General features: G+C 44.4%; 1 protein-coding gene across 9 annotated transcripts in view; it reads left to right on the top strand.

Annotated features, from left to right (window-relative positions):
• BCL11A (BCL11 transcription factor A) overlaps nt 1-25,286 on the top strand; it is a 98,157-nt gene that overhangs the window by 57,003 nt on the left and 15,868 nt on the right. For 5 of the 9 annotated variants that reach the window (XM_037527440.2, XM_037527439.2, XM_054701573.1 and 2 more), the window contains exon 3: nt 23,900-24,001. The exons of the other annotated variants lie outside the window; for them this stretch is intronic. In XM_037527440.2, coding sequence (XP_037383337.1) covers nt 23,900-24,001 — 102 coding nt within the window. The remainder of the gene's footprint in view (nt 1-23,899; nt 24,002-25,286) is intronic. 9 annotated transcript variants of the gene reach the window in all.

Below are 25,286 nucleotides of genomic sequence, written 5' to 3'. Positions count from 1 at the left end.
TGGGGGTCTCTTTCCATCATTTCCTTAATGTAGTGGAGAGGTTTCTGCTTATGATAAGGAGACATTAAGCAATTGACCCAAACAGATCGCTAGGACAAAGGCTTTGGAGCTGAACTCCAGGGGGATGGAGGAGAAGAGGGACAGTCTATAGAGTGACAAAGTGAGGTTTCCTGGGACTCTAAAACTCAAAGCCTTTTCTGTGTTCTCAAAACTTGAGTTGCCCTAGATATTTACATAACAGACATGAAAACATGCATACATACAAACCCATGTACACAGATGTTCACTATAGTACTCTATCCACAACAGTCAAAAGTGGTAACAACCTAAATATCTTTTAGTAGGTGAATGGATAAACAAATCATAACATAGCCATATAATGGAATACTTGATTTAAGAGTGAAATGACTAATGCAGTTAACAATAGGGATGAATCTCAAAATTATTTGGCTCAGTGAAAGAATTAAACACTAAAGGTGACCTACTGTATGATTCCATTTGTATGAAATTCTAGAAAAGTGAAAAAATATACTGATGGGAAGTAGATCAATGATTTAAAGGGCTAGAGAGTGAGAGGAGAGGATTGACTGCAGAGGGGCATGAGGAAACTTCATAGCGATGGGAATGTTCTATATCTTGATTTTGTTGGAGGTTATACAACTGTATGCAATTAGCAAAATTCACCAAACTGTACACTTAAAATGAGTGACTTTTATTGTTATGTATATGATCCCCTAATAAAGCTAAAAAATAAAAAACAGCCGCTTGAGTTGGACCATCATGGAAGACCATCTGTCTATCTCTAGCCTTTAACTGTTTGCGTCTTCTCAAGACTCCAACCATCTCTGAGGGGGGCACCAGAGGACATTTTAGGGAAATCAGAATGCACTTTGAAGTCTCTGAAGAGATTTCATTGAAGGTGGTAGTGCCTGGGAGAGGAGCAGAGGCAGACTGAGAGGGTGTTACCTTCCACAAGCAGAGCCTGTGAGAAATAACTGGGTGCCTGTGAGTGTGTGAGGGAAAGGGATGGTCAAGGGAGGGGACTTATTTCATAGAATTCCAGTGGGTTTTAAAAGATAAAAATGGAAGAGGTGCCCAAGTCATTCTCATTTATTGATATGTCTTTTCCTTCGTGGAGATGCTAGTCTATGTGTTTAGTGAAATCCTGTAAAGTGGTGCTGGGCTGCAAAGCTGCCCTCAGCCTCTGCAGCGCCGGTTCCATCCTGCCCGCCCGCGAGGGTCCCACATGGCGCGCAGACCTCTCCTGCCGCACCCCCTGCTCCCCTCAGCAGTGTACTTCGGTCCTTCTGCCTGTTCTGCTCCCTACTCTGGCTCTGGTGAATTCTCTCACCCTCCCACGCTTCTGACTGTACCCACTACTTGTATAAATAAATAAAGCTTAAAAAAAAAAAATTCCAGCATTAAAAAAAAAAAAGAAAGAAAGAAAGAAATCCTGTAAGTGAGAGATTTTGTTAAACTTCCAACTTTCTCTTCCAAGTCTCTGTTATGCAGAGTCTCCAAGGTAGTCAGCATTAATGCAAGACTGAACTTTCCTTGTGTGTTTGGCAGGCTGGTGTAGAGTGCCTTTTCTGAGCCCAAGTTGGTGCAAAGGCTTCATCAATCTGGGCCCTGCCATGGAAAATCTCCATGCACACACAGCCATGGGTTCACCTGGCCACATGGCCTGACTTCCTGTCTTGGTGGAGTGATGATGCCCAGGAAGATGCTGATAGGAGTCAGCCCAGCCTGGAGAATTTGGGGAAACATTTCAAATAATACTTCCATTAGCTGTGGCCTTCGTTTTTGCTAGACTTTTTTCCCTTTACACACCCAATATCTATCTATTTATTTTTTTATTTTATGTATTTTTTACATCATTTTTCATTTTTGCACAATGTATGCATTTTCATGTTGCTTATATTCCCCATACAATTCCCATACCCCTTATTTTGACCCTAATCCCTACTCCCCTCCCCCCCACCCTGTATACACACCTAATATCTTTTTTTTTTAAAGATTTATTTGTTTGTTTGTTTGTTTGTTTTTTTATTTATTTATACAAGCACTGGGTAAAGTCAGAAGTGTGGGAGGGTGAGAGAATTCACCAGAGCAGAGCGGGGAGCAGAGCAGGCAGAAGGACCAAAGTACACTGCTGAGGGGAGCAGCGGGCGGCAGGAGAGGTCTGCACGCCATGTGGGACCCTCCTCCGGTGGCCGGGGAGCAGCGAGGGATCGAACCGGCACTGCAGAGGCTGCGGGCAGCTTCGAAACCCAGCGCTCAACTGCTGCGCCACCAGGGAGGCCCCACACCTAATATCTAAAGGGGGCTGAGAGCATCCATGTTTGCTACTTTCTGGCATCAAATCCAAGTCCTTTTTAGAGGTGTTAGATTTTAACGAAAATTAAAAGTAAGTTTTTCAAAGTTAGTTTTTTGGATTCAGGATATGCTCCTGCTGTGCCTAATTTCTTTGCAGATGACCAAAGCTGAAATACAGCTGGAGGGTTGAATGACCTTCAAGTGGGGTTTCACATACAGAAGGAGTTGCTATTTTTCAGTAACTCTGAGACAGACAGACTTGCTCGACCCAGCTCAATCTCTGGTTAGCACATGCACTTCGCTTCTGTTCTTCTCCAGAGTGTGGGATGGCTGTTTAAAGAGGGTGGATATTAATTCTAATCTTTGTGTAGCATAGCATGTTACTGCCTCTTGCCTTTGTTATCTGGAAGTTCAAGCAGATATCAGAAGGGAACTGTTTGTGGCTATAGAGATGGTTAAAATGACCATTACGAACAGAAATGATACTTGGAAAAATGTCTTCCCTTTTAGGAATGTAAATCAGTCGTCTAACCACTGTCGAATTCCTAGAGTATATGTGTCTTGTATATCACATACGATGTTGGATACTTTGAAATATAATACAAATTAGTAGAGAACAGAGTTGCTGCACTGAAGAAGGTTATTGGGAAGACAGGAATTAAGAAGAGGTACAGAGAGGCAACCAGCAATGTCAGAACTGGGAATGAATCCAGGGAGGTGCAGAAAACAAGTGCTATTTGGGGTTGGAGAAGGAAGAGAGGAATTCTTACGTCAGGACTTGAAGTATGAACAGGATTCTAGGAAGTCAGACAGGAAGAAGAAAAGCCAGAAAAAGGTTTTTACTAGGACAGAGTATTTCGTTGTTACACAGAGGATCTAAGCCTGGAGTAGAAGTTTGAGACTAGAATTTGGAGCTCTGGAATGGCAGCTGAAGGAGTTGGACTGTATCCTGTAGGCTTTGGGCTGCAGGCAACATTCTAGGAGTTGTAAACTGAGGACACTGTCTAAGGGTGTGGTGGGAGGTTGTCAAACTCTAATACCCTTCATGCTGAGTTTTATGCTGTTGACATGTATGTTCTAGGGGACTAAGTTGGTTGACTTTAGGGTTCCTTTCACAAACAAGATGGAACCAAGATGGAGAATTGCAAATGGGTCTGGTTTTAACATAGAGGAACTTTTAAGTGTTGGCAAGTTTTTGTTTCTCTCCTGTTACAGATGGGGAGTAGAGGGGAATGACGTGTGGAAGTAAGATGCCATCAGGGTGCACTCTGCTCCTCGTCCCTCTCCTCCAGACCAGCCTTGCTGGGGAATTGTTGAGAACTTGTATCATTTTTCAGGATGACATTTATCATTCGGGTGGCATGTGATAAAATTCATAGCCTATGAACTCTCTTTAATAGCACAGTCCTACTTTGAGGGTTATTAAGCTAATCTGAATTTGAATGGCATAAGAGGAGAGTTGATAAAAGGGGTACTAGAAGGACAAGGACATGTGAAGATGCAGATTAGACAGGGAAGTCCAGGAAGTAAAAAGGAAAGCAGAGTCTCATATGAGCTTGGAATGTTCAAGAGGAGAACCAGTCTCTGTTAGAATTGGAAATGGTCAGAACATCTCTTTAACCTCCCTCATGGTACTTCCTCCTTTCACCAGAGTTTTCCTTTGAGACAAGTTGGTAAAGCTTTGGTTTGTGGTTGGTCACTTGGCATACAGCATGGCTTCCTGTCCTGGACAATGAAGAAACGATTATAATGGTAGGAAGGCAGCTGTGTGTTCACTGCAAGGGAATAATTGCTTCTAGGAGACTTGGTGACTTTGGGAGAAAAACTCAGTGGCTGAAATTAATTAGAAAATAGAGTAGAACTGACTTCCAGAGTCTGGTATGATACAGATTTGGATGTGCCGTGGGCAAACGGACCTAAAGCAAATGGGATGAGAAATGGTGTGACTGACAAGGACCCTGGTGGTGGGTAGAGTAGTGTGACTGGTTTCCTCAATGTGAATTATTTAGGTGTTTCTACTTTATCTTCTCCAACTCTCTCAAGCAGCAGCTTCTTTGTGGTCTCAGACATGCTTCAGAAACCTCTTGGCCACCTATTGTTTCTGACCAAGAGTAATTTTTTCTTCTTTTCCTTGAAGATAAATTCATTTTGGGTGGTAGTGACTTCAGGCTGTTTTTGAATCTTTGGCTATTGGCTGGAATTTTTTTTTTTTCATTGTTTTTGCCAAATCCCCCTGCAGTATAAGTGCTTCCTTTTGATCAGGGGAGCAAACTATTTACAGCTATAACAGGGTTTACAATGAATTGTATAAGTGATACTGACTTCTGTGTCAGCAAAAAATGAAACAAAAACTGATCATAGATGACATTACCTAAATGACAGTACCTACGTGTGTCCTTTCTTTCACATTTGCTGTAATCCTGTTATGGCATTGTCCTATTACCTCAAGTACTGTCATCTTTAAATGCTGTCAAATCATAACTGGATTGCCAAGAATGGAGAAGAGGCATCAGGGAGAACACACTGGCGTTCCCAACATACCACAGAGACCAGCATTCCTTCTCTCACAGGTTGAATTCTTGGAGAAATTGTTCAATTAAAACGATGACTCAGGTGTCTTTTACAGGCCTTGATGAAATAGCCAAATCCACTCCTCATGTTCCTAGAAGGAAAGAAAACTTCTTTTAACAGCCAATGAGACAGACCCTTCCAGGCTACTGCTAATGTTCCCGCATAATGAGAATGTGTTATAAGTGTTATTGTTGTGTTTTCAAAATCAGGTCAAAAGTATTAGCAAAGACAAGGCTCTATCTAAGAGTTACTGTGCAGTTGTTCGCTACCTTTCTCCAGAATTGGTTAGGAACTCCATTTTAGAGATGGGAAAAATGAGTCAAATCCATTCAAGGCAGATGTTGCTGGACAGTTGGGAACATTTGTATTTTCACATTTGTACCAGATGTCCATGCTCCTCATCATATATTTAGACCAAATTCTTATGCAAATTTCACATAAAAAGTTCATAAATATCCAGTCTTCAGCTTTCCGCAACTTGCTCAGATAGAATGGTTAATGGAGAAATATATATCTGCATTAAAATTAAGCCACTTGCATTTTGCATTCTTTTATTCATAAATAAGAGTGAGAACTGGTGGCTTTGCATGCCCCCCCGTTAAGGATTGGCTAGGATTACTTTTTCATGTCTTTTGGATTTTATAATTTAGTTTTTCCTGAATCTGATTCTGTTTTCATTTTTCCATATATAATGTTGATTAGTATGCTTTATTATTTACCCCTCCAGAAGGAGGGGTAAAAGGAAAATAATCTCCATTTGAAAAGACGGTTTCCCACTTTGCTACTTTCCATATGGATGACAAAACAGTAACTTTCCACTGCATCTCCCTCAGTTTTCTCCCTACATCTGGGGGTGTGGTGTGGTAGCCACTGGTTCCTGGAAGCCTCACTGGGGTGCAACATGGGACGTGCTGACATTAACACAAAAGGACTGGCTAATTGACTTGTAAAATATAGGTTAGGGAGTTTTATGGGATATCAAATTATCTTATTCTTTCTCTGATTAAAGACAAAATATTATATTAAGTAGATCATTACATGGGTAAAGGTCAGAACTTCACACACTCAGGGGTGTGGTGCTGCCTTCCCTCCTGCCTGTGGCACATAATGTGGCACATAACGGATGGAAGGCTGGGGAGTGCACTGTGAGGAACTCAGTTAGATTTATAGGGGGAGTGTTTACCTTGCTTTTGATTTCCTGAGACTTTTTTGATTCTGGTGGAACAATAATCTTAATGTTAAATAGCAGTTGATTCGGATTCCTTTCTGTTAGCAGGGAAAAGGGGAGATGCATGGAATGGGGTTGTGTAGCAGGCTGAGCAGTGATCAGTTAAGGGAGATAGTCTCCACTCAGGCCCGTGAGTAGTGTTGACTAGACATTCAGCTGAGGAGTTCTGAGAAAGGAAGTGGTCATTCCAAGACAGTGGGTTACCGCTCTGTCACACCTGATGGCTTGGTCAGTTGTAATCCTATCCGTTTTCCTGACAGAAATTCCAGGCCAGATTCTGGTGTGCAGTCAGATTTCCATGGGCCTGACAGTCTGCCAGCTCACCCTGCATGCTGCCCCTTGCTGTGCATTACTTATTTCAAAGCCTGTGGACCGCATGCCCACCCCAGGGCTTGTAGCGTCTCAGAAGGGGCAATTTTAAGGCTTTTTCAGGCTGGATGTAGCCATTTTCATTCAACAGTGCAGATTGGTAAGTCCTTAGAAATTCTCTCTTAAAATGTATGTGTATGCAGTTTTCTGGAATTTCTCGCTCAGAACTTAGCCACCCATATGTGCGTGAAGTGGACTCTCGGCATTTGGCCACCCCCGTCTCTCTCGCTGTGCGAGGAGTAGGCACAGCTGCCAAATTGGAGGTGGGGCAAGTGGGCTAGTAGGGTTATGATGGTGTCTTGTCGTGATGTGTGGGGGAGAGAGCAGATCATAAGTCATTCTCTGGAAACACGCCATTGTCCACCCACAGAGCAGCGCCCCTGAATGCCCGGGACTAGCCACCCTGGGATGTCTTGACTTGCAGCGGCCTTTGAGTCAGATCCATCTAGGATGGAGAATGACTTGTGACTGTCCTTTACTCTTGATCTGCTGATAGAACAAAGTGTTAGAAACCTGGGGTGGATATGGAGATAGATCCCTAAATACACTGTATGTGTGGCAGGGGAGGGGGAGGAGGGAGGAGGAGCGAACAGGACCAGGGGAGTGGAGAAACTGATATCTGTAACTTCTTTCCCTCGTTCTCATGTTGGAAATGGAGATCAGTTGTAGTAAATATTTCCAAGGGAAAACAAAGCCATCTATTTGGTGAACGGGTTGTCTGGGGAGAAGCTGGGATTGCTGTGTAACATGAGGGAAACACTTGCTGTCTCTGTGTCACGCTCTGCCCATTGTTCTCCAGGGGGCAGCGCTGGTATTTATAGACCAGGTTTGACAGTCCCGAGTGAAAGGCAACTTCACTTCTCACCCCAGAATAGCAAGCGTTGTTTCTCATATCTAGGTTGCTGGGACAGCTTCCTAGGAACCTAATATTCAGCAGCTTTGTGACGTTAAATGGAGGGTTTTTCTTTTCAAACGATTGACTTTTGCTACTTTCACATTATTTTCCGGGTCTAGTTTTTTCCCTTCCTCTTCTTCATAGGCAGTATACAAATGGCAAGGATTTAGCCAATGTCCTGTCTCACACAATTCTGATTTTTCAGTTGGCTTCAGGGAACAGTGGGATTTCCTGGGACTGTGTCTGGAAGCCAGTGACTAAGCTGACAGCGGCAGGATGTCAGTGGAGGCAGAGATCACTGCTGGGATTTCAGCCCACTGTGACTGTTGAGGATGCTGTCCTTGGGGTTCTTTTTGGGGTCCCCTTGCTCCACCCTTTCCAGTCATTGTGACTTTAGCTAATTCTGGGTTTGCATGAATGCCTCAGAATAGCCTGTGGCATTCTGTACCATCCCATCCCACTGCATTTCCTAAGTCAGCAACTGCAAAGCCAGGCTACCAGGACCCTCAGTCTCCTGCATTTTTTAAAATAGATTTATTTATGCATACAAGAACTGGGGTATAGGCCAGAGGTGCAGGGGGTGAGAGGATTCACCAGAGAGAGTGGGGATCAGAGCAGGCAGATCAGCTGAAATACACTGCTGAGGGGAGCAGCGGGCGAGACAGGAGAGGTCTGCTGTGCCATGTGGGTCAGCTCCCTGGCTAGGGATTGAACACATGTCACAGTGGCTGACAATAGCTTGATAGTGCTGAGGCTTTAACTCCTGCGCCACCAGGAGGCTGGCCCAGCCTCCTGCATTTGTTTTCTGGGACCTCAAGATTTGGGTCTGCATAAGGAATGGAATTCTGACTTGTCTCAGCAGACAAGTCATCTTGGGAATAGGGTGGCAAAGGGATAGCCTGTTCTTTCAGAGCCAAGCCTTAATGATTTTTGTATATTTTCTACTTTGATTCTAGATACTGGTCTCCTTTTTGGCCAAATCCTAAGCAAGTGTCATTTGTTACTTGATGAACTTAGATCCATTTAGATGAACCTGACACAATGAAAAGACATTTGCTCACACATAGTCATGAACATATCATCTCCTTCCCCTCCCCCCCCCCAAACATAGCCCATGATGATCTATTCCTAAATGAGGGTTTCTGTAATTTTGAGGTCTTGCATTGGAATGGTGATGAGAGCAGGCAATCTCAGTCCCATGTGCATTTTTTTGCTTCTTGAGTTGTTGACCTTCCCTTCCTTCTTCCTGCCCCTCCTCTGCCCCTCCCCTCGTGCCTTAAGACATGTGAGCCTTACTGTAAGTGTAGACTTGACCTCCACCTCAGCAGGTGCAGCTGCTGACCAATGCAAAGAAATAGGAAATAGATTTTTTTTTTAAGGATGGGGGAGTTTCTGTTCCACAATCACTGCTGTTTCAATAAAAAGCAACCTGGTTGAGCTGTAAAACCTACTTCCCTTTATGGTGAATATGGCCATTTTCTATAGCAAAGGACCCTGAGTGTTGGGGACTCAAGGAGGGAGGGTGAGAAAAGGGAGATCTGGAAAGGGCATGGGAAGAAGAGAGAAGCAGGTAGTAAAGAGAAGACACAGGAAAGGGAGAAGGCAAAGATGTGTGTGGGGGGCGTGAGAGGATTGAAATTTGAGCTATTTTTAGCTGAAAGTGAATGCAAATTTCATCAGGCTTGCTGGCTGTGGGGAAACAGTCTGTGCGGACAGTCACCTTCCCTGTAACTTCCTGCAAAACGGCATGGTGACTGAATTTTATGACACTGTCAGAGTTTGGACAACCCTGCCAGCTCCTGGAAGGGCAGCCTGACAACTGTCACAGACGAAGCATCAAAAGCGTGAGCTGTCGATAGTGACCTGCATTTGCAGAAAATCTGAGGGCTTTCTAATTAACGGAGGAGCTCTAAATTAGAGTAAAGCTGTTCCACAAGCCCCCTCATATGCGGTAAGTGTCACGGCGCAGATAATCATTACATCTAACAAGCTTCTGATTTTTAACAGAAGCTACCAGGCAAACTCGCTTATAATGGTTTGGTTTCAAGGGGGAAAAAAGCCACCCCCCTCTTCCACCCCCCCCCAAAAAAAAATAGAAAGACGGGAAGAAAGATTAACAAGAAGAAAATAAAATGAAAGTGGGGGGCGGTGATGAAAGGATATCTTCAGACTCCAGTACTTCAGGCAAGTGCTCAGACCCCATCCCTGAATTCTTGCCTTTGTAGCTAGCTGGACCATTCAGATACATCTTCTGTTTTAGATTTTCCTTACTGTAATCTGTGTCTGCTAATACATCGGCTCATTCATTTGATGTTTCCCGGAGACAGGCATCCTCTGTGAGTTATTTCTGACCATCATAGCATTCCACAGGGTCTGAATTGTTGAAAGCAGTGCCCCAAACCGTAACTACTTGAATATTACAATCAAAACACACGTTGTAGACTCAATTGATTTGGACTCAACACTGCTTTGGATGGAGAAATAGATTGGGGTGAAGGGAGTCGGGGACTTGCCTGAGATCACTTGGGCCCCTGGTTCTTTGCATAGAGGGGAGAATGTGAGTTCCATTTGAGGGACTGATTTAAACCAGCTTGTAGAGACTTGGGCAGAGTCCATCTTTTGTGTCTTCCTTTCTGGGTCTTCTCCCTGTTAAGAGCGTGCTGGTGCCAGAGAGTACATATCAGCGGGGAAAGGGCTGTGAACCCGATGGCTGGCTGGCATTGTTCTGAAAGGACAGCATCAGGATCAACACTTCTTTTGCCTGAGTTGATTCTCTCCAAACTCCCCACTCTATCCTTGCAATTATTCATGGGAAATAAAGTAATATAAATCATGCCGCCTGATTCTTCTCAAACAGCTCACAAAGTAATCACAGGCTGATGTGCAGGTTCTCTTGCAGTGCCTTTATCAGTAAATCAGATTTTGAGCATTTATCAGCAAAAGTTAGATTTAAGCATCATTCCTGTAATGTTTGAAAGAAAGAAGATTTGTTTCAGTGGGGACTCTGCCAATCAGTGATCTTCCAGCTTGACTCTGCTATCAATTATTGCTGCAATTATTTGTCTAGTTGGATATTTAAAATGTCATCAGAAAGAGATGATTACATATTCCAGAAAGCAAGGCACTGTATAATCAGATGAACTGAATCCAGTTAAACGTAGTATGGTACCAACCTGTCCTTCAAAGTAGAATTCTTGAGCTACGGCCACAGCAGCGGCCCTCTGCCCGTTCAGGAAGCTGATCTTAACCTTAGGATGCAGCGCGCTGCCGGGGTCGGGCGGTACTCTCTATGGGGAACTTTCAAGTCAGAAAGTGGAATTGCTCCTTCAGATACATGAGAAGTACATTTTGGTTATCTTCTTCAATTCATCTGCAAATCTATAAATAAGAAGTCCTCCCATTCTTCTTGCTTCCTGTGGATTTAAATGCCAAATCCTGATTTGTGGCAAAGTTGTCACATGCCCCTTTCCCCACTCCCTCTGCCTGGTGCCCAGGATCTAAGCAGTGGCAGTAGAAATTCCAACTGTTTAGAAGCCAAGAAAAAGCTCCTTTTCTCACTTTTCTCCAATTCCGGATATTCTCGGCCCTGCTCCATCTATCAGCCTGCTCCCCACACATCTCCTCCCCTGCACACCCTCCTTCTGTCCGCTTCACGAACAGGAAATAAAGACAGATCCAAATTTATTTCTTCTATGGAGGAAAAGAAACCACAACTTGAACCAACAACAAAAAAAACCTCCAACCAAGCTAAACTTTCTAGATAGAATGTTTCCAAATGTTCCAAATGTCAAGATGAGACCCAACAAGAGGTTTTGACCATGTTCTGTGTCTAAGTGGGTATCACTGGTACTAGAATTTTCTCTTAGGCTGGCTGTCTCTTGGGCTTCTCCCAATTTACTTCCCAGAGACTCTACCAAGCTCTTGCAATTCCAGAACACCGCGGTGGTCAGAAAGCTACCCCCCCCATGACATAAAATGTATTAGGGTTCTGTTAGACAAGCTCATCTGTGAAAAAAAGCCAAGTGTCTTTTAAGGGACTGGGTTGTGTGTACTGGAAGCTGTGGGAGAGAGATACGTAGGGAGTGGGGCATCCAAAAATGATTTTTAAAATATCACAACTCGTTGAAATAGAGAAGAAGAACAGTCCCCCCTGCTCTCACTCTTAGCTAGGGGCCTGTGAGGACAGCCCCGGCACCTTGTCACGGCCCCTCCTTTACTAGCAGTGCATAGGAGCCTCGTCTCGCCTGGGTTTCCCTGCCAGCTCCTGCAGCTTGTGACCTGGGTGACCTCAGTTCTGCCCTGCATGACCCAGGTCAGCAGACCACACTGCCCTACTTGGGGAAAATATTGCTTTGACCCTTGAAACATGTTATATGTTTGTGGTGGGTGAGGTGTAGTGTGTCAAAACCACAAAATAGAGGTGCAAAGGGCCTGGTTTACCTCTTGGGAGATGGAGAGGAAGCCCTGGGCTCTGATTGTTTTTTACCTTTTCTGGGATGCCTACCACGTGTTTGTTTTCAGGGTGTCTGTGTTTCTCTGTTCTTTCCCCCCAGCATGTCCCAAGCAGAAATAGAGGCTGAGCCCGGACATGGGCACTGGATGGAAAAGGAATCTGCCAGGGTTATCTCCTAAGCCCATGCCAGTCATTCAGCTGGGAAATTCTGGTCTCATAGGACACATGAGGGCTTTGATTCTTTCTTCCCTGGTCTTCTCCTGGGCTGTGCCAGGACCTGGTGTACCTCAGATGATGGATGTGTGGGCTGCTGCAGGTGCTCTCCCTACATCAGAGGCAGGGAGGCAGATGAGATCATCTAGTCAGCCTTGAATGCACCTTCATGGCTGGTTTCCTAGCCTTATTTTTAAGCCCTTTTAGTAGAGCAAAATTATGGGATCTAAATGGGATTATTTGAACGGAAGGACTTCACACTGTTTTTTCTCTGGGGGCAGAAAGACGGAGGTGTAGGTGGGGGATGAGAATAGAGGAGAGTGTGGGAGATTGCTAAAATGAGGGAGAGGGGGAGGAAAGGGACCCAGACTAAGTAATTGGGACCAATTCATCAGAAGACTTAAGGAAATTTAATGTCTTATTGTAACTCTTAAATGTGCAATTAATGCACTGTATGGAAAGTGAATTACTACCCTGATTCTTTATAACAACTATTGCATGAATACATAATAATAGATTGCCAAAATTATACAGTGAACTGGTGGACCAGCAGTCACTTTCTGGGGGCTATAAGCATCTCCCAGGTCAAGGCTGACTTGGAGGCTCCTTTCTTAGCCATTTGCCTGAGAGACCCCTGTGACTTCAGGAAAGGAAAGGTCCCCTGGTCACTTCTGGCTCCTTTCAGTAAGGTCATTTGGACTGGCTCTTCAACAGGAAGAAAAGTCTAGACCAGTGTTCAATTTCAAGTATTAAAAAGTATTTTTAGTATCTGGGCTTGTCTTTGCCCAGAATGGTGCCAGGCCACGAGAAGTGGACAATATAATCTTGGTTCTCAGAGAACTTCAGTTGGGGAACCAGCACTGGTTAACACATAGGGATCACATGGAGTCCTGGACCCAAAAGAAATGTAGTATAGAGCGGGGGACAGAATTAAGACATATCGTTTGCCATCCCTTCCACTGTCTAAGCCTGGGCCTCATCCGCAGCCCCTGAGCTTCAGTGCCCCCGCCCTGGGTGCGAGGGAGCAGTCAGCTCAGACGGGCCTCCTCCCGGGAAAGTCCAGGGCCTGCTGCACACTGGAGGAGCCGCCAGTATCAGCCAAGAGCCGCAGGCCATAAATGCAAAGTATGGCTTAACAAAAGCAGCTTTTGAGTGAGAAAGCTGAGTGGAGTTGTCCCAACCTGTCAGCTTCAGATTTCTTTCCTCCTCCCCATAAATCAAAAAACGGTTGGTGGAAGGGAGGGACAGAAGCGTTTCATTTTCAGATTTTGTAAGAAAATAAAATCAAATCAAAAGAACCTGTCCCACGCTGATACCTTACATGCCAGGTTTGAGCCTCAGGCAAATTTTTGTGGCCATGTAATAAGCCTCTTTAAAATGGTGACAGACCCTTGACTCTTTGCCTTGAATTACACTGATAAAAGACATTTTATTGCGTTAGAGCTGGGGCAGGAGTACAGGATGGTTCTTGCCTGGTCGGCCTCTTTGAAACCCCGTCAGCCCTGCTGTCCACACTCCCCACCACCTGACAGGGTTTGAGCGCGAAGTCTGTGGAGATCTGTGGGCCCGTGACGGAGGGGGCTTGCTACCCAGCAGTCAGAAGTCTAGGCTCTGGAAGCAAAGGATTTCAGCCTGAGGGGCTTGTTAGGGAGTGTAGAGCGTCTCTCCTTGCTGGTAGACATAGGAGATCTTGACATTGGTGGCCCAAGTCAGTCTCAGAGTTAGGATGCATGGAAATTGAATGCTAAATCTTATTTCCCAGGCAGTCTTAGATATTCAAAATGAAACCATCCTGGGATCTTGGAAATGTGGGGTGTCTTTAGTCTCACTTGATGCGTACGGAAAGGTAAAAGGGGAGTATAGCCTCTTTGCCTAGAGAGGACAGGTCTCCCCAGGCTGAGTTCCCAAGTAGACCCATCTGGTGGGTAGAAAGGAGTGATGAGATGGTGGGTTCTTGGTCTGAGGCTCTTGGAGGTGTCTGATAACTTTGGGTGTTACCGCATTGTATCAACAGAATTAGTAAGCCCAAGAACAGCCAGCAGCCCCCCCACCCTGTGGCTGGATTGGGGCCTTTTGATGACTATAGATTAGGCATGTGGGTATTTCATTTTTATTCAGGAAATTATTTCCAAGTTGGTCAGTGGTATAAGTGAAGGATTAGAAATTGGGTAAAAAGCCAGGAAAGTAAGAATGAAGTCAAGAAAATAGGCCTCAAGTAAATAGGCTGTGTTTACCTCTGCTTTGTTCTGTGGTACTCATGGGAGAGGTAAGGATGAGCCTGGGGGAGGGATTTGCTGAGGGACTGAGAAGTCTGTAGCAGAAGTTGGAGGAACTTTTGGGCGGGCAGAGGCCTGTATCTGAGAGAAGAACTGATTGCCATGGGACAAGGCCTGGCCTCACAGATTCAATCTCACCTCAGGCAAGAGGGCAGCCTACTTTTTTTCCTGAAGAAATGTCAGAGCCTGACCTGCTAGACCATTTTTTTTTCCCAGTTTGTAGAGCTTTGAAGCCTTAAATTAGCTCTCATAATTTCCAAGCAGTTCTGTGTTAACCGTAGGATATAATAGGTTTTAATTCTGGAGAATGGCCAGTCCTGGTTCTAAGAATCACTTGGCCAAGGTTGTCACAGAGCCATAGGCCTGTCGTATGTGCCTTCTTTACATCTCCTGATGCACACACTCCACATTACTGTCCCAGGAAGTAAGTGACTGTATGTGGCCATGAAACTAGTGCCGGACAACATACTCTGCCTTGGTCCAACCCCTCGAGGGCTCCTGAAGTGAGTGTTGACCAAGGGCAAAAATTAGTCCCCAAGGGCCTCCCCGTTGGCGCAGCGGTTGATGTTGGGTTGCGAGGCTGCCTGCAGTCTCTGCAGCGCCAGTTCGATCCCCGGCTGCTCCCCGGCCTCCGGAGGAGGGTCCCACATGGCGCGCAGACCTCTCCTGCCACCCGCTGCTCCTCTCAGCAGGGTACTTCGGTCCTTCTGCCTGCTCTGCTCCCCGCTCTGGCTCTGGTGAATTCTCTCACCCTCCCGCGCTTCTGACTGTACCCAGTGCTTGTATAAATAAATAAATAAATCTTTTTAAAAAAAAATTGGTCCCCAAGGTGGGCAGGACTCCAACCTTCACTGCTTGCGGCAGGACACTCTTGAGATCTTCCCTTTCTACACTGGGGAGGTGAGGACAATATCTTTCCTTCTCCCACAGGATCATGGGGGTAGGTGGAGTAGGAGCAGAATACAAAGCGGATGCTTTGGGAAGAAGATAAACCATACTTCTTGGGGCCATTCTTCGGTTCCTTCCCTGTCCACACATTGCACAGGCCATTCATAGAAGATAAGACCAGCAGCATCACCTGGACCTGTCACGTCTACCAGCACACACCTGTCACCCCAGCACCGTTGCTCCTGCCCCATCAGTTTCCTTTTCAGTGCCCAAGAACACTTGAAAATATGTCCTAAGCTTGGTTTTCTGGTATTTTCTCCAGACTGATGAAAATGTTGAAAGAGAATCATAAATGCATTTGTTATGCGTCGACATAGATAAAAGGCTGGGGTGGGGGCCTCTTCAGAGTAATTTGGGAGTTGCATGTTTTGCTGACTTTGATAGACAATCCTCCACCCTGGCTGGTATTATCAGAATGAGATGTTTGTTAGGGAAATGGTCAGTCTCATCAGCTCAAGTCTTTATAGACCTTTCCTCCCCACCACTGGAAATGTTCATTCCATCCTCCTCAGGCATCTTATACTAGAATCAGGAGAAGTGTGGTTCAGGACTTTCCAGGTGTCTTCATCTATGACTTTCTATCCTTTTCTTCTTTTCTTGGCTGGGGTAGGAAGGCATTACTGGCATCCACAGTTGAGTGTGTAGAACTCCAGAAACCTTGGGTGAGAGAAGGGCATGCAGGGCAGTCTCATCACTCACCCCTTGTCTAGTCACAGAAGTATTGCCCTGGAACCCACCTTAAGAAAGCCCAATACACACTAAATCTCATCAATGGAAACTGATAAATTAGAGGGTGATTTTTCACATTACAGAAAGATTGTTAACTTTTTTCAAAAGGTTTCACCACAGGGTTCCTTTAAATAGTGAGCTCCCCTACTGAATTTAAAGTGTTTATTTACAGATCATTAACTACTTGACAGAGAGGTTGGGGGGGGGGGTGGAGGAAGAAGCACTTAAAAGGTAAAATGTTAGAAGCCCTGCCAATTTTCGATGAGCTGGAAGGGTGATGAAACATCTCTGAAATTATGTCCGTTAGCAAATGTGATTCAGTTTACAGAAATTCATTTTACACATGGCTTTCCAGGAACACTTTAAGTTGGTTGAGGGCAGGGACTATACAGAACCTTGCCACCCTGGTTTGCGGTGGCTGGGAGAAGACTCACTTTTCTTAGTCCTATGTGTGCCCTTGCGAGCAGTGGGTGCCAGATTGTGGCATGAGGCCAAGCTTTGCCACTGGCCTTCTGGCACGGGCAGCAGAGACCTTTTCCCTTGACATTTAGCTTGGGTTTGTGGGAAGTTTCTTCCTGGTTCTCTCTGACCTTCAGTCTCTTTGGCTTAGGAATCAGCTAGGTTTCCTCCTTGAAGCTTAGACAGGTGAGCTTTTGCAAGATTATGTCCAGGAAGTTGAAATCCACCACCAAGCTTACCCTCTCAGGCTGAGAATTAGCCTGGCAGCTGGACCCAGCCCTCACTGGCCTGTAGGTTCCTCCTAATCACGGCAAGGTCACAAGGGGCACAGGCCTGTCCTGGCCAGCTTGTAGGATGGCCCATGCATGGTCTCTTACCTGCATCCGAGACTCCTGCCTTAAATCCAGTCTCAAGGAGACTCAGGCTGGCCTGGGGAACAGGAGAGAGAAGCTGTCCATCTATTCCAGCCTTCTCTTTTTAAAGACAAGAAAACTTAGGCCAGAAAAGGGAAGGATTTATTGACTCAAGGTCATGCACAGGTGGTAAGTAGGAGTTAGGACTGAAGTACTTAGATTTCTGATTTTGTTCTAGCAAGGTCTCCAGTGGAACCAATTTCTGACATTCTAAAGGAAGAGAAGAATCTGAGGTTCAGTGGAACTCTTGAGTGAATGCATAAAGTAAGGGCATCTTTAAAGTTAGTGCCCAAATTTTCCCAAATAACTTGACAAATACCTCAGGCAGAGGCAAGTGTGTGTGTGTGTGTGTGTGTGTGTGTGCGCGCGCGTGTGTGTACACACTCACAAACCACAGCACACAATTAAAATTCTCTAATAAGGAGAAGGAATTAGAGTACTCCCCCCAGGCTTTGAAGACCAGGGGAAATTTGGAAGGAAGGTCAAGTTCGTTATTACAGAGATAAGACAGTGTAGAAAGGCCTCCACATTTCTTGTCATTTGCTGAATATGTGTCAGCAAGTTCAAGCCCATTTTCAACTGGCAATGAAACATCTGAAATAGATTACTTAAGCCAAGGAGGTGGTATTGCAAAGAACTTGGTTATCAACACTTGTTTGTCTAATTGAGAGGAAGGAAATACAGTGAATTCTGCCTTTGCAGACTGCGCACCATTCATCAGAGGGGAATAACCCCAGGTGGAGGGGAGAAACAAAACAGGATAGGTGAACTTCATAGTAGTTCACATGGTTGTGTCCCTTATTTAAGAAAAGATGATATTTGAAAATATCAACTTGTGAAAGCTGAAGACTTCACTGAAGTCCTCAGAGGGTTTAGGTGGATAACATTATCCTCTGTTGATAACCAAATAAATTGACACTGTTTTGATTTAGAGGTAACTACCTATTTGCTCTGTCCACACCTTGGGCTTTGCTGCTCTTCAAGCATCCTACCTGCTTTTTCTGTTGTCTAGCAAACCCTTTCTCTGGGCTCCCCAAGTCCGGTTCCTCAGTTACCTCTTCCCTAAAGCCACTCTCCTCCCTTCCGGATAGAAGTAATTTCTTTTCCTTTGAATTCCCATTTTATCTGTCCTCCTCTCTTGACACACTTTATGCACTGGAGTAGAGCGATTTCTGCCCAGTCTTTATTTTTCCTCCCAGATGAAGGTTCCTGTAGGGAAGTCTGTGTGGGCCTCTTCTTTGTGCCCCCCACAGAGGCCAGCACACTGCTTCGGGCAATCCGTAAATACTTGCTGAGTGAATATAACAAAGAGTGAATGAATGAACCTTATCCTGAGTACTCACATTTTTTTGCATAGTGAGGTACATGGCTAAACAAAGAAAAAAACACTGACCCAAAGACAATTTGTCTTTTTATGCAGCTGCCCTTCTTTCTGGTCTCCTCCATAAGTTTCACCATTCGAAGGCAAAAGCTTAAAGTGTAATAAAAATTTATCTAATTCACGATCAAGTGAAAATACTTTGGGCCCAGAGCCAAAGAATATTATTGGAGTGAACTTTTTTCAACACCCTAAATTTAACCAGCTGGAATTCTTTTTTTAAGTACCATCCTATTCAACCTTTTGAAATGAAGGATTTGCCTTTTAGTGGGAAATCTGCATTTCAACACAAAGATGGAACACAATGTCTTTGGCTTAGTTATTCTTCAGAAACGCAAGCTTTTTTTTTTTTTTTTTTATTTGAATTATATGCTTTGCTTATGTTAAAGACACAGATTGCAGAAAATGTTGTTTAGGCCTGACAGATTGGTGACTTTCATTTTATGCATTTTTATAGATAAAGGGGCACAAAAGATGTCATCTTTCCCTCAGAGAGAGAATGCTTAGGGTAAGAACTGTAATAAGGTGAACTTAGTAATGTAGGGTTTAGATAATCAAGGCTCTGAGAGGATAAGATTAGTTAAAAAAGAAAAAAAAACAGTTTTTAAATGAGTGATAGATGAAATTAAAGTCACCAGTGAAGCACCAGGAAATGTAAGAAGCCCTGGTAAGTTTCAGCTAAGAAGTTCTGTAGTGCCATGTCTTGAGAATTCTCACTTGCTTTCCTTGGTACAAAATACACTTTTTTTTTTTTTTTCCAGAATACACTTTTTAATGAGCATCATGGTTTGGTAAAACTGTAGCCAACAGCAGTGATGGGAAAAAATGCTCATGTAAATAAATGCTTATTTCTAGAACAAAAGGGATTGTGATTTTGACAACATCAGAAGGTTAATTACAAAGTCTGTGAGTAATGATAAAGCGGGCACATTTGATTGATAAAACTCAAGACACTGGTGTAGGTAGTGTTTGCTCTATAGTTCTCTGATGAATCACAGAATCTGAGAGAAGAGCTGATATCTATCAAATAGCATGTCAATGGTAAGGGAATCCTTGAAATGTTCTTGAGGAACCAGAAACTTGATTTAATGACCTTAAAATCCAGGAATATACCACTGAACTTCCAGAACTTTGAGTCAAAAGAGAGGGTCAAATGACAGAAGGACCAAATCCAGTGATTTGGTTTTCTTCCATATAAAGAAACCTCATGTCCAGACTACCTGCATAGTTATTATTTTTGTAATTTGGGTCCGGTAATATTGACAGACTGGAATTGGTTCATTCAGAGAACTTTACAAATTTTCAGGATACATTTTTAAGTGTAGCCTAGAAGTTGGCCACTGGCTGTGCAGAAACAGGGCACTTGAGAATCTTGGAGAGAGAAGGGCCCTTTATTTTGGCCTCTCACCAACACAGAGATCTCTCCCCATCGTGGGGGCTCAGCATCCAACCTCTTCGTGAAGGCCCAAGGTGAAAGAGAGGTCACAGCTTTATGAAATAACTCTTCTGCTTGAGGTCAACTGAACTGCTTTTATGTCCTTAGTAAAATAGGGAAATCAACTAAAAGCATGTTTAAGAGAAAAAATTATTCACACCTCTACATTTTAGTGAACAGCAAACATCTATACATCCATATACTCCTCTAGTGAGGTCTGGATTTTAATTCCTGACCCAAGCCGGGCATTCAGAGCATCCCAAAGTGTGCTGGAAATAACGCTTAGCTGTTTCAGCGCGTTTGTAGACTGGCAGCATTACCTGTTAGTGGTCAGTGATGTGACTGTTTTACACACCCAGTAATTAGTTTCAGAAACAAATAGCATGTCAATGGTAAGGGAATCCTTGAGATGTTCTTGAGAAACCTGATACTTGATTTACGGACCTTAAAATCCAGGAATGTCCCACTGAACTTCCAGAATTCTGTGTCAAAAGTTGGTATCCAGGGTGGGAGGGTAAGGGAAGAAAAAAAAAAAAAAGATACTCAGTGTATATAGAATCGTACAGTGACTGATGGAAAACATTTAATCAATACCATCCCCAATTTGTTGCAGGTTTGTAATTAGACATGAAAAATAAGATTCATGTTTTTTATTCAACCATAAGGAAGCTTTGCAACCTAATAATGCATATAAAGCATTTGTGAATGCCCAAGCGGAAGTGTCAGGGTTAAAGAGACCTTTATGATACAGAGAACAGGTGAAAAACACCAATCACTAGAGGCACACAAGGCCTTTGAGGAAAGATTGATATAGAATAGGGCAACATGTCACATTTGAGAGTCTAGAAAGGGAAACAGGCATCTGGGTCTTGCTTCTTCTGTGCCATGTGCCGCAGTTTTTGTGGAAGCAGTGAGGTCTCCAGCTGCCTGGGGTAGACTTGAGATGTTGGATGTTGTCTTATGCTGAGAAGTTTCCCTGCTTGATAGAGAGCCTGGCTGTCCTGGCCAGTGAGGAAAGGGGACCTCACATTGCACTTGGAACAATCCTTTGGGGTTTTCCTAGTGTGCTCTGCTTTTGACTGTTCTAGTCTTTGAGGAGGGAGCCTCCTGGACAGAAGAGACACAGCCTGTCTCATGGCCAGTGGCCTCTACGTTTCCTTCCCTAAGACAACACTTGCTAAGCTGGAGCATCTACATTGACCTGGGGGGTTTGTTACACACAGGTTGCCCCTGTCTCAGATACAGTAGGTGTGGGGAGGGGCCTGAGAACTTGCATTTTGAGCAAGTTCCTAGGTGCTGCTGAGGCCAGGCCCTGGTCTGTACTTTGAGAACCACGGTGTTAAATATACCAGCAAAGGAATAAAGAGGGCATAGTTAGGCCACCCACTTCCCAGCCAGCAACCCAAGCCCACCTCTCCCTGGGGCGAATGAAAGCAAGGGTGGGAAAAGAAGTCCCTCAGCCAGGAGCAGCCCCCTTCCCCAACCCCAGCCTGTGAAGACAGAACTGCTGGTGGAGTGTGATGCTTAGAAGCATTAATTGTGAGACTTTACTCTGCCTAAACCCTGATGAAATAATTGAAAGCATCATAGCAAGAAGTTAAACCCTAGGGAGGCTATTAACAATTTAGCATTTCTGGTTCCTGTGGGAATGTCGATTCTACTTACGAGGGGAGTGGCATGGACGAGTGCAGTGGGAGCAGCAGCAGCAGATCAGCCGAGTGTCCCGGTCGGCTTTGCTCTGACCCTCTTCCCAAATGACAACAAGTGCAAGCAGGAGTCCTTCTCACAAAGACAACGAGCTTTCAATTTTTCTCCAGAATAGCTTATTTGACTGATAGGAATGCCAGAGGTAGGGGGTGAAAAGATGGGGTGAGCCAGGAGGCAGATCAGGTGTTGTTTGCCAATTTTGAAACCAAGTCAGTTCATTTGAACCTTTTGAGAGCCCAAGCCATACCTCTGGGCTGGAATCTCCCCCAAGAGGGTGTTAGGAGAGATCTTTTCTCTCAATGGATGAGGAAAAAGAGAACTCTGCCGCTTGGTACTGCTGGGGAAGTCAAGGACAGAGGGGAGGAGATCAATGGACATCCCAGGAAAGAACACTGGTTGGGGATTCAGGAGACCAATTCTGATCTTCATTTGTGGTTAGCCATCCATGTCACCAGGGTCCTTCACTGAATTTCTCAAGGCCTCCATCCCCGCCTGTTCATGGAAGGCACAGACTTGATGATCTCCAAGGTTTTTTCATCTCAACAAAAACCAAACCAAACCATGATGCCAGATACTCCTTTGGCTACCTCATAGGCAGTACTTTGGAGAACTGGACCTGGTTTTTGCCCTTCTCCCCTCCCTCACCCCAAGCTTACCTTGCTCAGGACCGGTGGGTTTGTGGACAGCTTGCCAACCAGAGATGGTGCAAGTGGGTCAGGCTGGACTAGGTTGCCAGTTCTGCCACGTTTGCTGGAGCCCATTGTGACCCCGCAGGATCTCTCCCCAGACTGGACAGCAGGGAATTTAAAATCTCAGTGTCCTCATACAAGGATCTAAGTACCCTTGCTGCTCTTATCCTGGGGTCACAGAGGCATCTGAGTTTGTGGGTCTCCTAAGAAAAGGATTTCAGTCTTGGCAACACACTGAGGCAAGAACAAGTGCAAAAATGGATCCTCAGATTTCTAGTTGACACACATCGACTGAATCTGTAGTTAATTTTACCCTCTACTCTTAATTCTTTTAACATAAACAGTCAAATAAAGACTTGTTTTTTAAATCTGATCTTCCTGCCTGTGTTGGTTCATTTTGTGGTTTTTATTTTGTTTTGGGTCAGGGAAGAGGAAATGCCATCATAGATGGTCTTGGGCTGGGTGGAGCCACAGGGGCAGCCTCCCTTTGCAGGCCTCTAAACAACAGATTTTATGTGAGAGCTTCCACGAGCAACGTGCCGTTGTCACACACCAGGCTCCTCCTGAGAGGATACCTTGTGCCTGCCGACTGCCCTGGCTGTTCTTGGCAGTGTGATCTATATAAGGAGAACAGGATGTATTTTACACCCGAGACCTGCTATCCTAGAGTACAACAGCAACACTTTTAAGTGCTTTTAGTATTAAGCTAATGGAAAACATACTCTGTTTACTCACCATCAAAGTCTGTTTTTCTTCTCTCCTGCCTCCCCCAATCATCACAAACCCCAAGCCTCTAGAACATACCCAGCAGCTCCTGCTCCACCTATCCTCCACTCTGTCTCAAACTTGACCTCTGCATGCTTGGTTAGCTCAAGGTAGACTTGGAAAAGCTAGGAACTTACCACATCAACCATATAATCCCCAGGTTGCACAAACCAAATATTTCCTTTCTCACAAAAATCTGTGCTAGAAATGCTTGATTTACTGCTAGATTTATGTTTATTAGTGTGAGAAGTCATTTTTCCTCACCAGAGTGCAACCAAATGCAGTAGAATGGAGAAGTGGGCCACTTTTTCCGGGTGCTGCTATTCTGGGCTTGCTAGTTTGCTGTCATTCAGTGGTAGGATTCCTTGCCCTCAAGGGTGAGGACTTGCCCAAAGTTATTTTAACCCCAGAAGTCTACTCTTTATTCTCCACTGCTTTAAGAAGCCAAGCTGATAGAATTCTAGGGTGTGGCCCAACCAAGTCCTGAACTGCCTAAGGTTTCCCAGTCATTGAAGGTGCTGTCATAAATATAGCTCGGGGCAGGGGTGGGGGGGGTTGGTGGGGTGCAGGGAAGGGCAGTGGGACTGGGAAGGCACAGCGGAACTCTGTTCTAGAAGAAATGATTCCTAAATCTACTCATTTCCTATTAGTATATTGTTTTGGCTTGCACTGTCTGTAATATAAAGTAAATGTAAGCATGTAAACCAGCCTTGCAGATAACCCTACCCATTGTCACTAATTTTCTCTTTGCTATTTATAAATCTCTTATTATAAGACAACTATCAACAATAACAAATAAACAAACAAATAATCCCCCCCACCCCCACCTAAAACATCCCCCTTTCTTTTTGTCCAAAAGACCAAAATTAAAAACAAAAGTAAGCTGGGGGAAAACTCACTCCTGTTCTTTTGATACAGGCCCTGGGCCTGTTAGCTATCTGCAAGGCTGTTGTAATGAGGTTAATCTATTTTAATGGAATTGAAATGTGATATCCTGTGGTTTAAGATGTGCGTTGTTTATAGCTCTAGTGCTTGATTTTGGGTTTCTTTCACAGATAAACTTCTGCACTGGAGGGGCCTCTCCTCCCCTCGTTCTGCACACGGAGCTCTAATCCCCACGCCCGGGATGAGTGCAGAATATGCCCCGCAGGGTATTTGTAAGTTCAACATTATTTCTTCTACAAATGTCCATGTGTATAGAGATGAGAGTTTCTGGAAATTACCCTTACTTTTTAAGTACTGAAGGGAGTTACTTCCAAAATAGATTGGTATCTGCAAACGTATTATGCCATTACTTACTTGGCACCCTTCCCCTTCTCCACTCAGCCCCCAGTGACTTTTTCCTCCCCCTGCCCCCCACTTCTTTTTCTTTCCTCACTGAAGGCACGGAGCTGACAGCAGCGCATCCCTGTGGGTCTCCTCCGCAGGGACTTGTCTGGCTCCACAGCTGGAGACTGCATATGTCTGTGTGCTCAGGACCCATTTTATTACTGGACATTCGCTCCCATGGCCTCATTGAGGATTTTGAATTTTTTCCATAGCATCTATCTTTAATAGAGGCCAGACCAGAAGTTTAGAGTTACTCCAGAGTTATTCTCATGCATGTTATATATGCATTTACATGTGTATTTAAACATGGTGTTTTTTATATGTCCATTGTACATTATAGATGTGTGTGTCTATATTAATTTCCTATTTGTTTTTTACCTAGTTTTACTAAAATTTAAAGATACCACCACCACGTCCATTTGTTTATTCAAGCCAACTTTTATAATGAAGATCATTGTTTTATGAAATTTAGACTTATATGCTTATAAAAATGTTTTTGAAAGATGTTTGCTTCTCTATGTAAGAATAAATGGTATGAATCATGCATGACTAAAAAGTCAGATTAGAGGGAGAGGGGTGTTGAGTCCACCCCAAACACAGAAAAGCAGACTCAAGAAAAAGAAGTATGACATCTAATTTTTATTTAAGGGAAGTATTTTTATTTTGTAAGTAAATAACCTCTTGGCGGAAAGTAAAAAAAAAAACAAACAGGTGTGTGGGGGGGAAGTGTTATGGAAAGAGAATAACAAGAGCAAGGCGCAGGAGTTTGGGCAATAAGTGGGGACTGGTTTTTCTATGGGAGGTAACCTAGACCCACATCTGTGAATGTGTCTACAGGGCAGGCCAAGTGGCGGGAGACCAAATTCAAAGCCAGTTGTTTATTTTCGTGAACTCCTGGGTAATCCTAGATAACAAAGAGGTATTGTGTGCATTTCACAAGCCCTCTGGTCCTGAGGGCTGGGTGGTGCAAGGGTTAAAAGCACCTTCTTTGCCCTCACCCTTCTCCCAACATCTAACTGGGCCCAAGCCTGGGTTAGGTCACAGATTGCGGAGTGTAGGGGCTGGACTCGCGGGTTCAAGTCCCAGCATGCTGGCTGGGTGGGGAGAGTGTTC

Source organism: Talpa occidentalis, unplaced genomic scaffold, assembly GCF_014898055.3.
Source record: "Talpa occidentalis isolate TD23 unplaced genomic scaffold, MPIMG_talOcc4v2.1 talOcc4.5, whole genome shotgun sequence".
In the NCBI taxonomy this organism is placed as follows: Eukaryota; Metazoa; Chordata; class Mammalia; order Eulipotyphla; family Talpidae; genus Talpa; species Talpa occidentalis.
The sequence above is the reverse complement of the archived record's forward strand: the minus strand, read 5'-3'. Positions and strand labels throughout refer to the sequence as shown.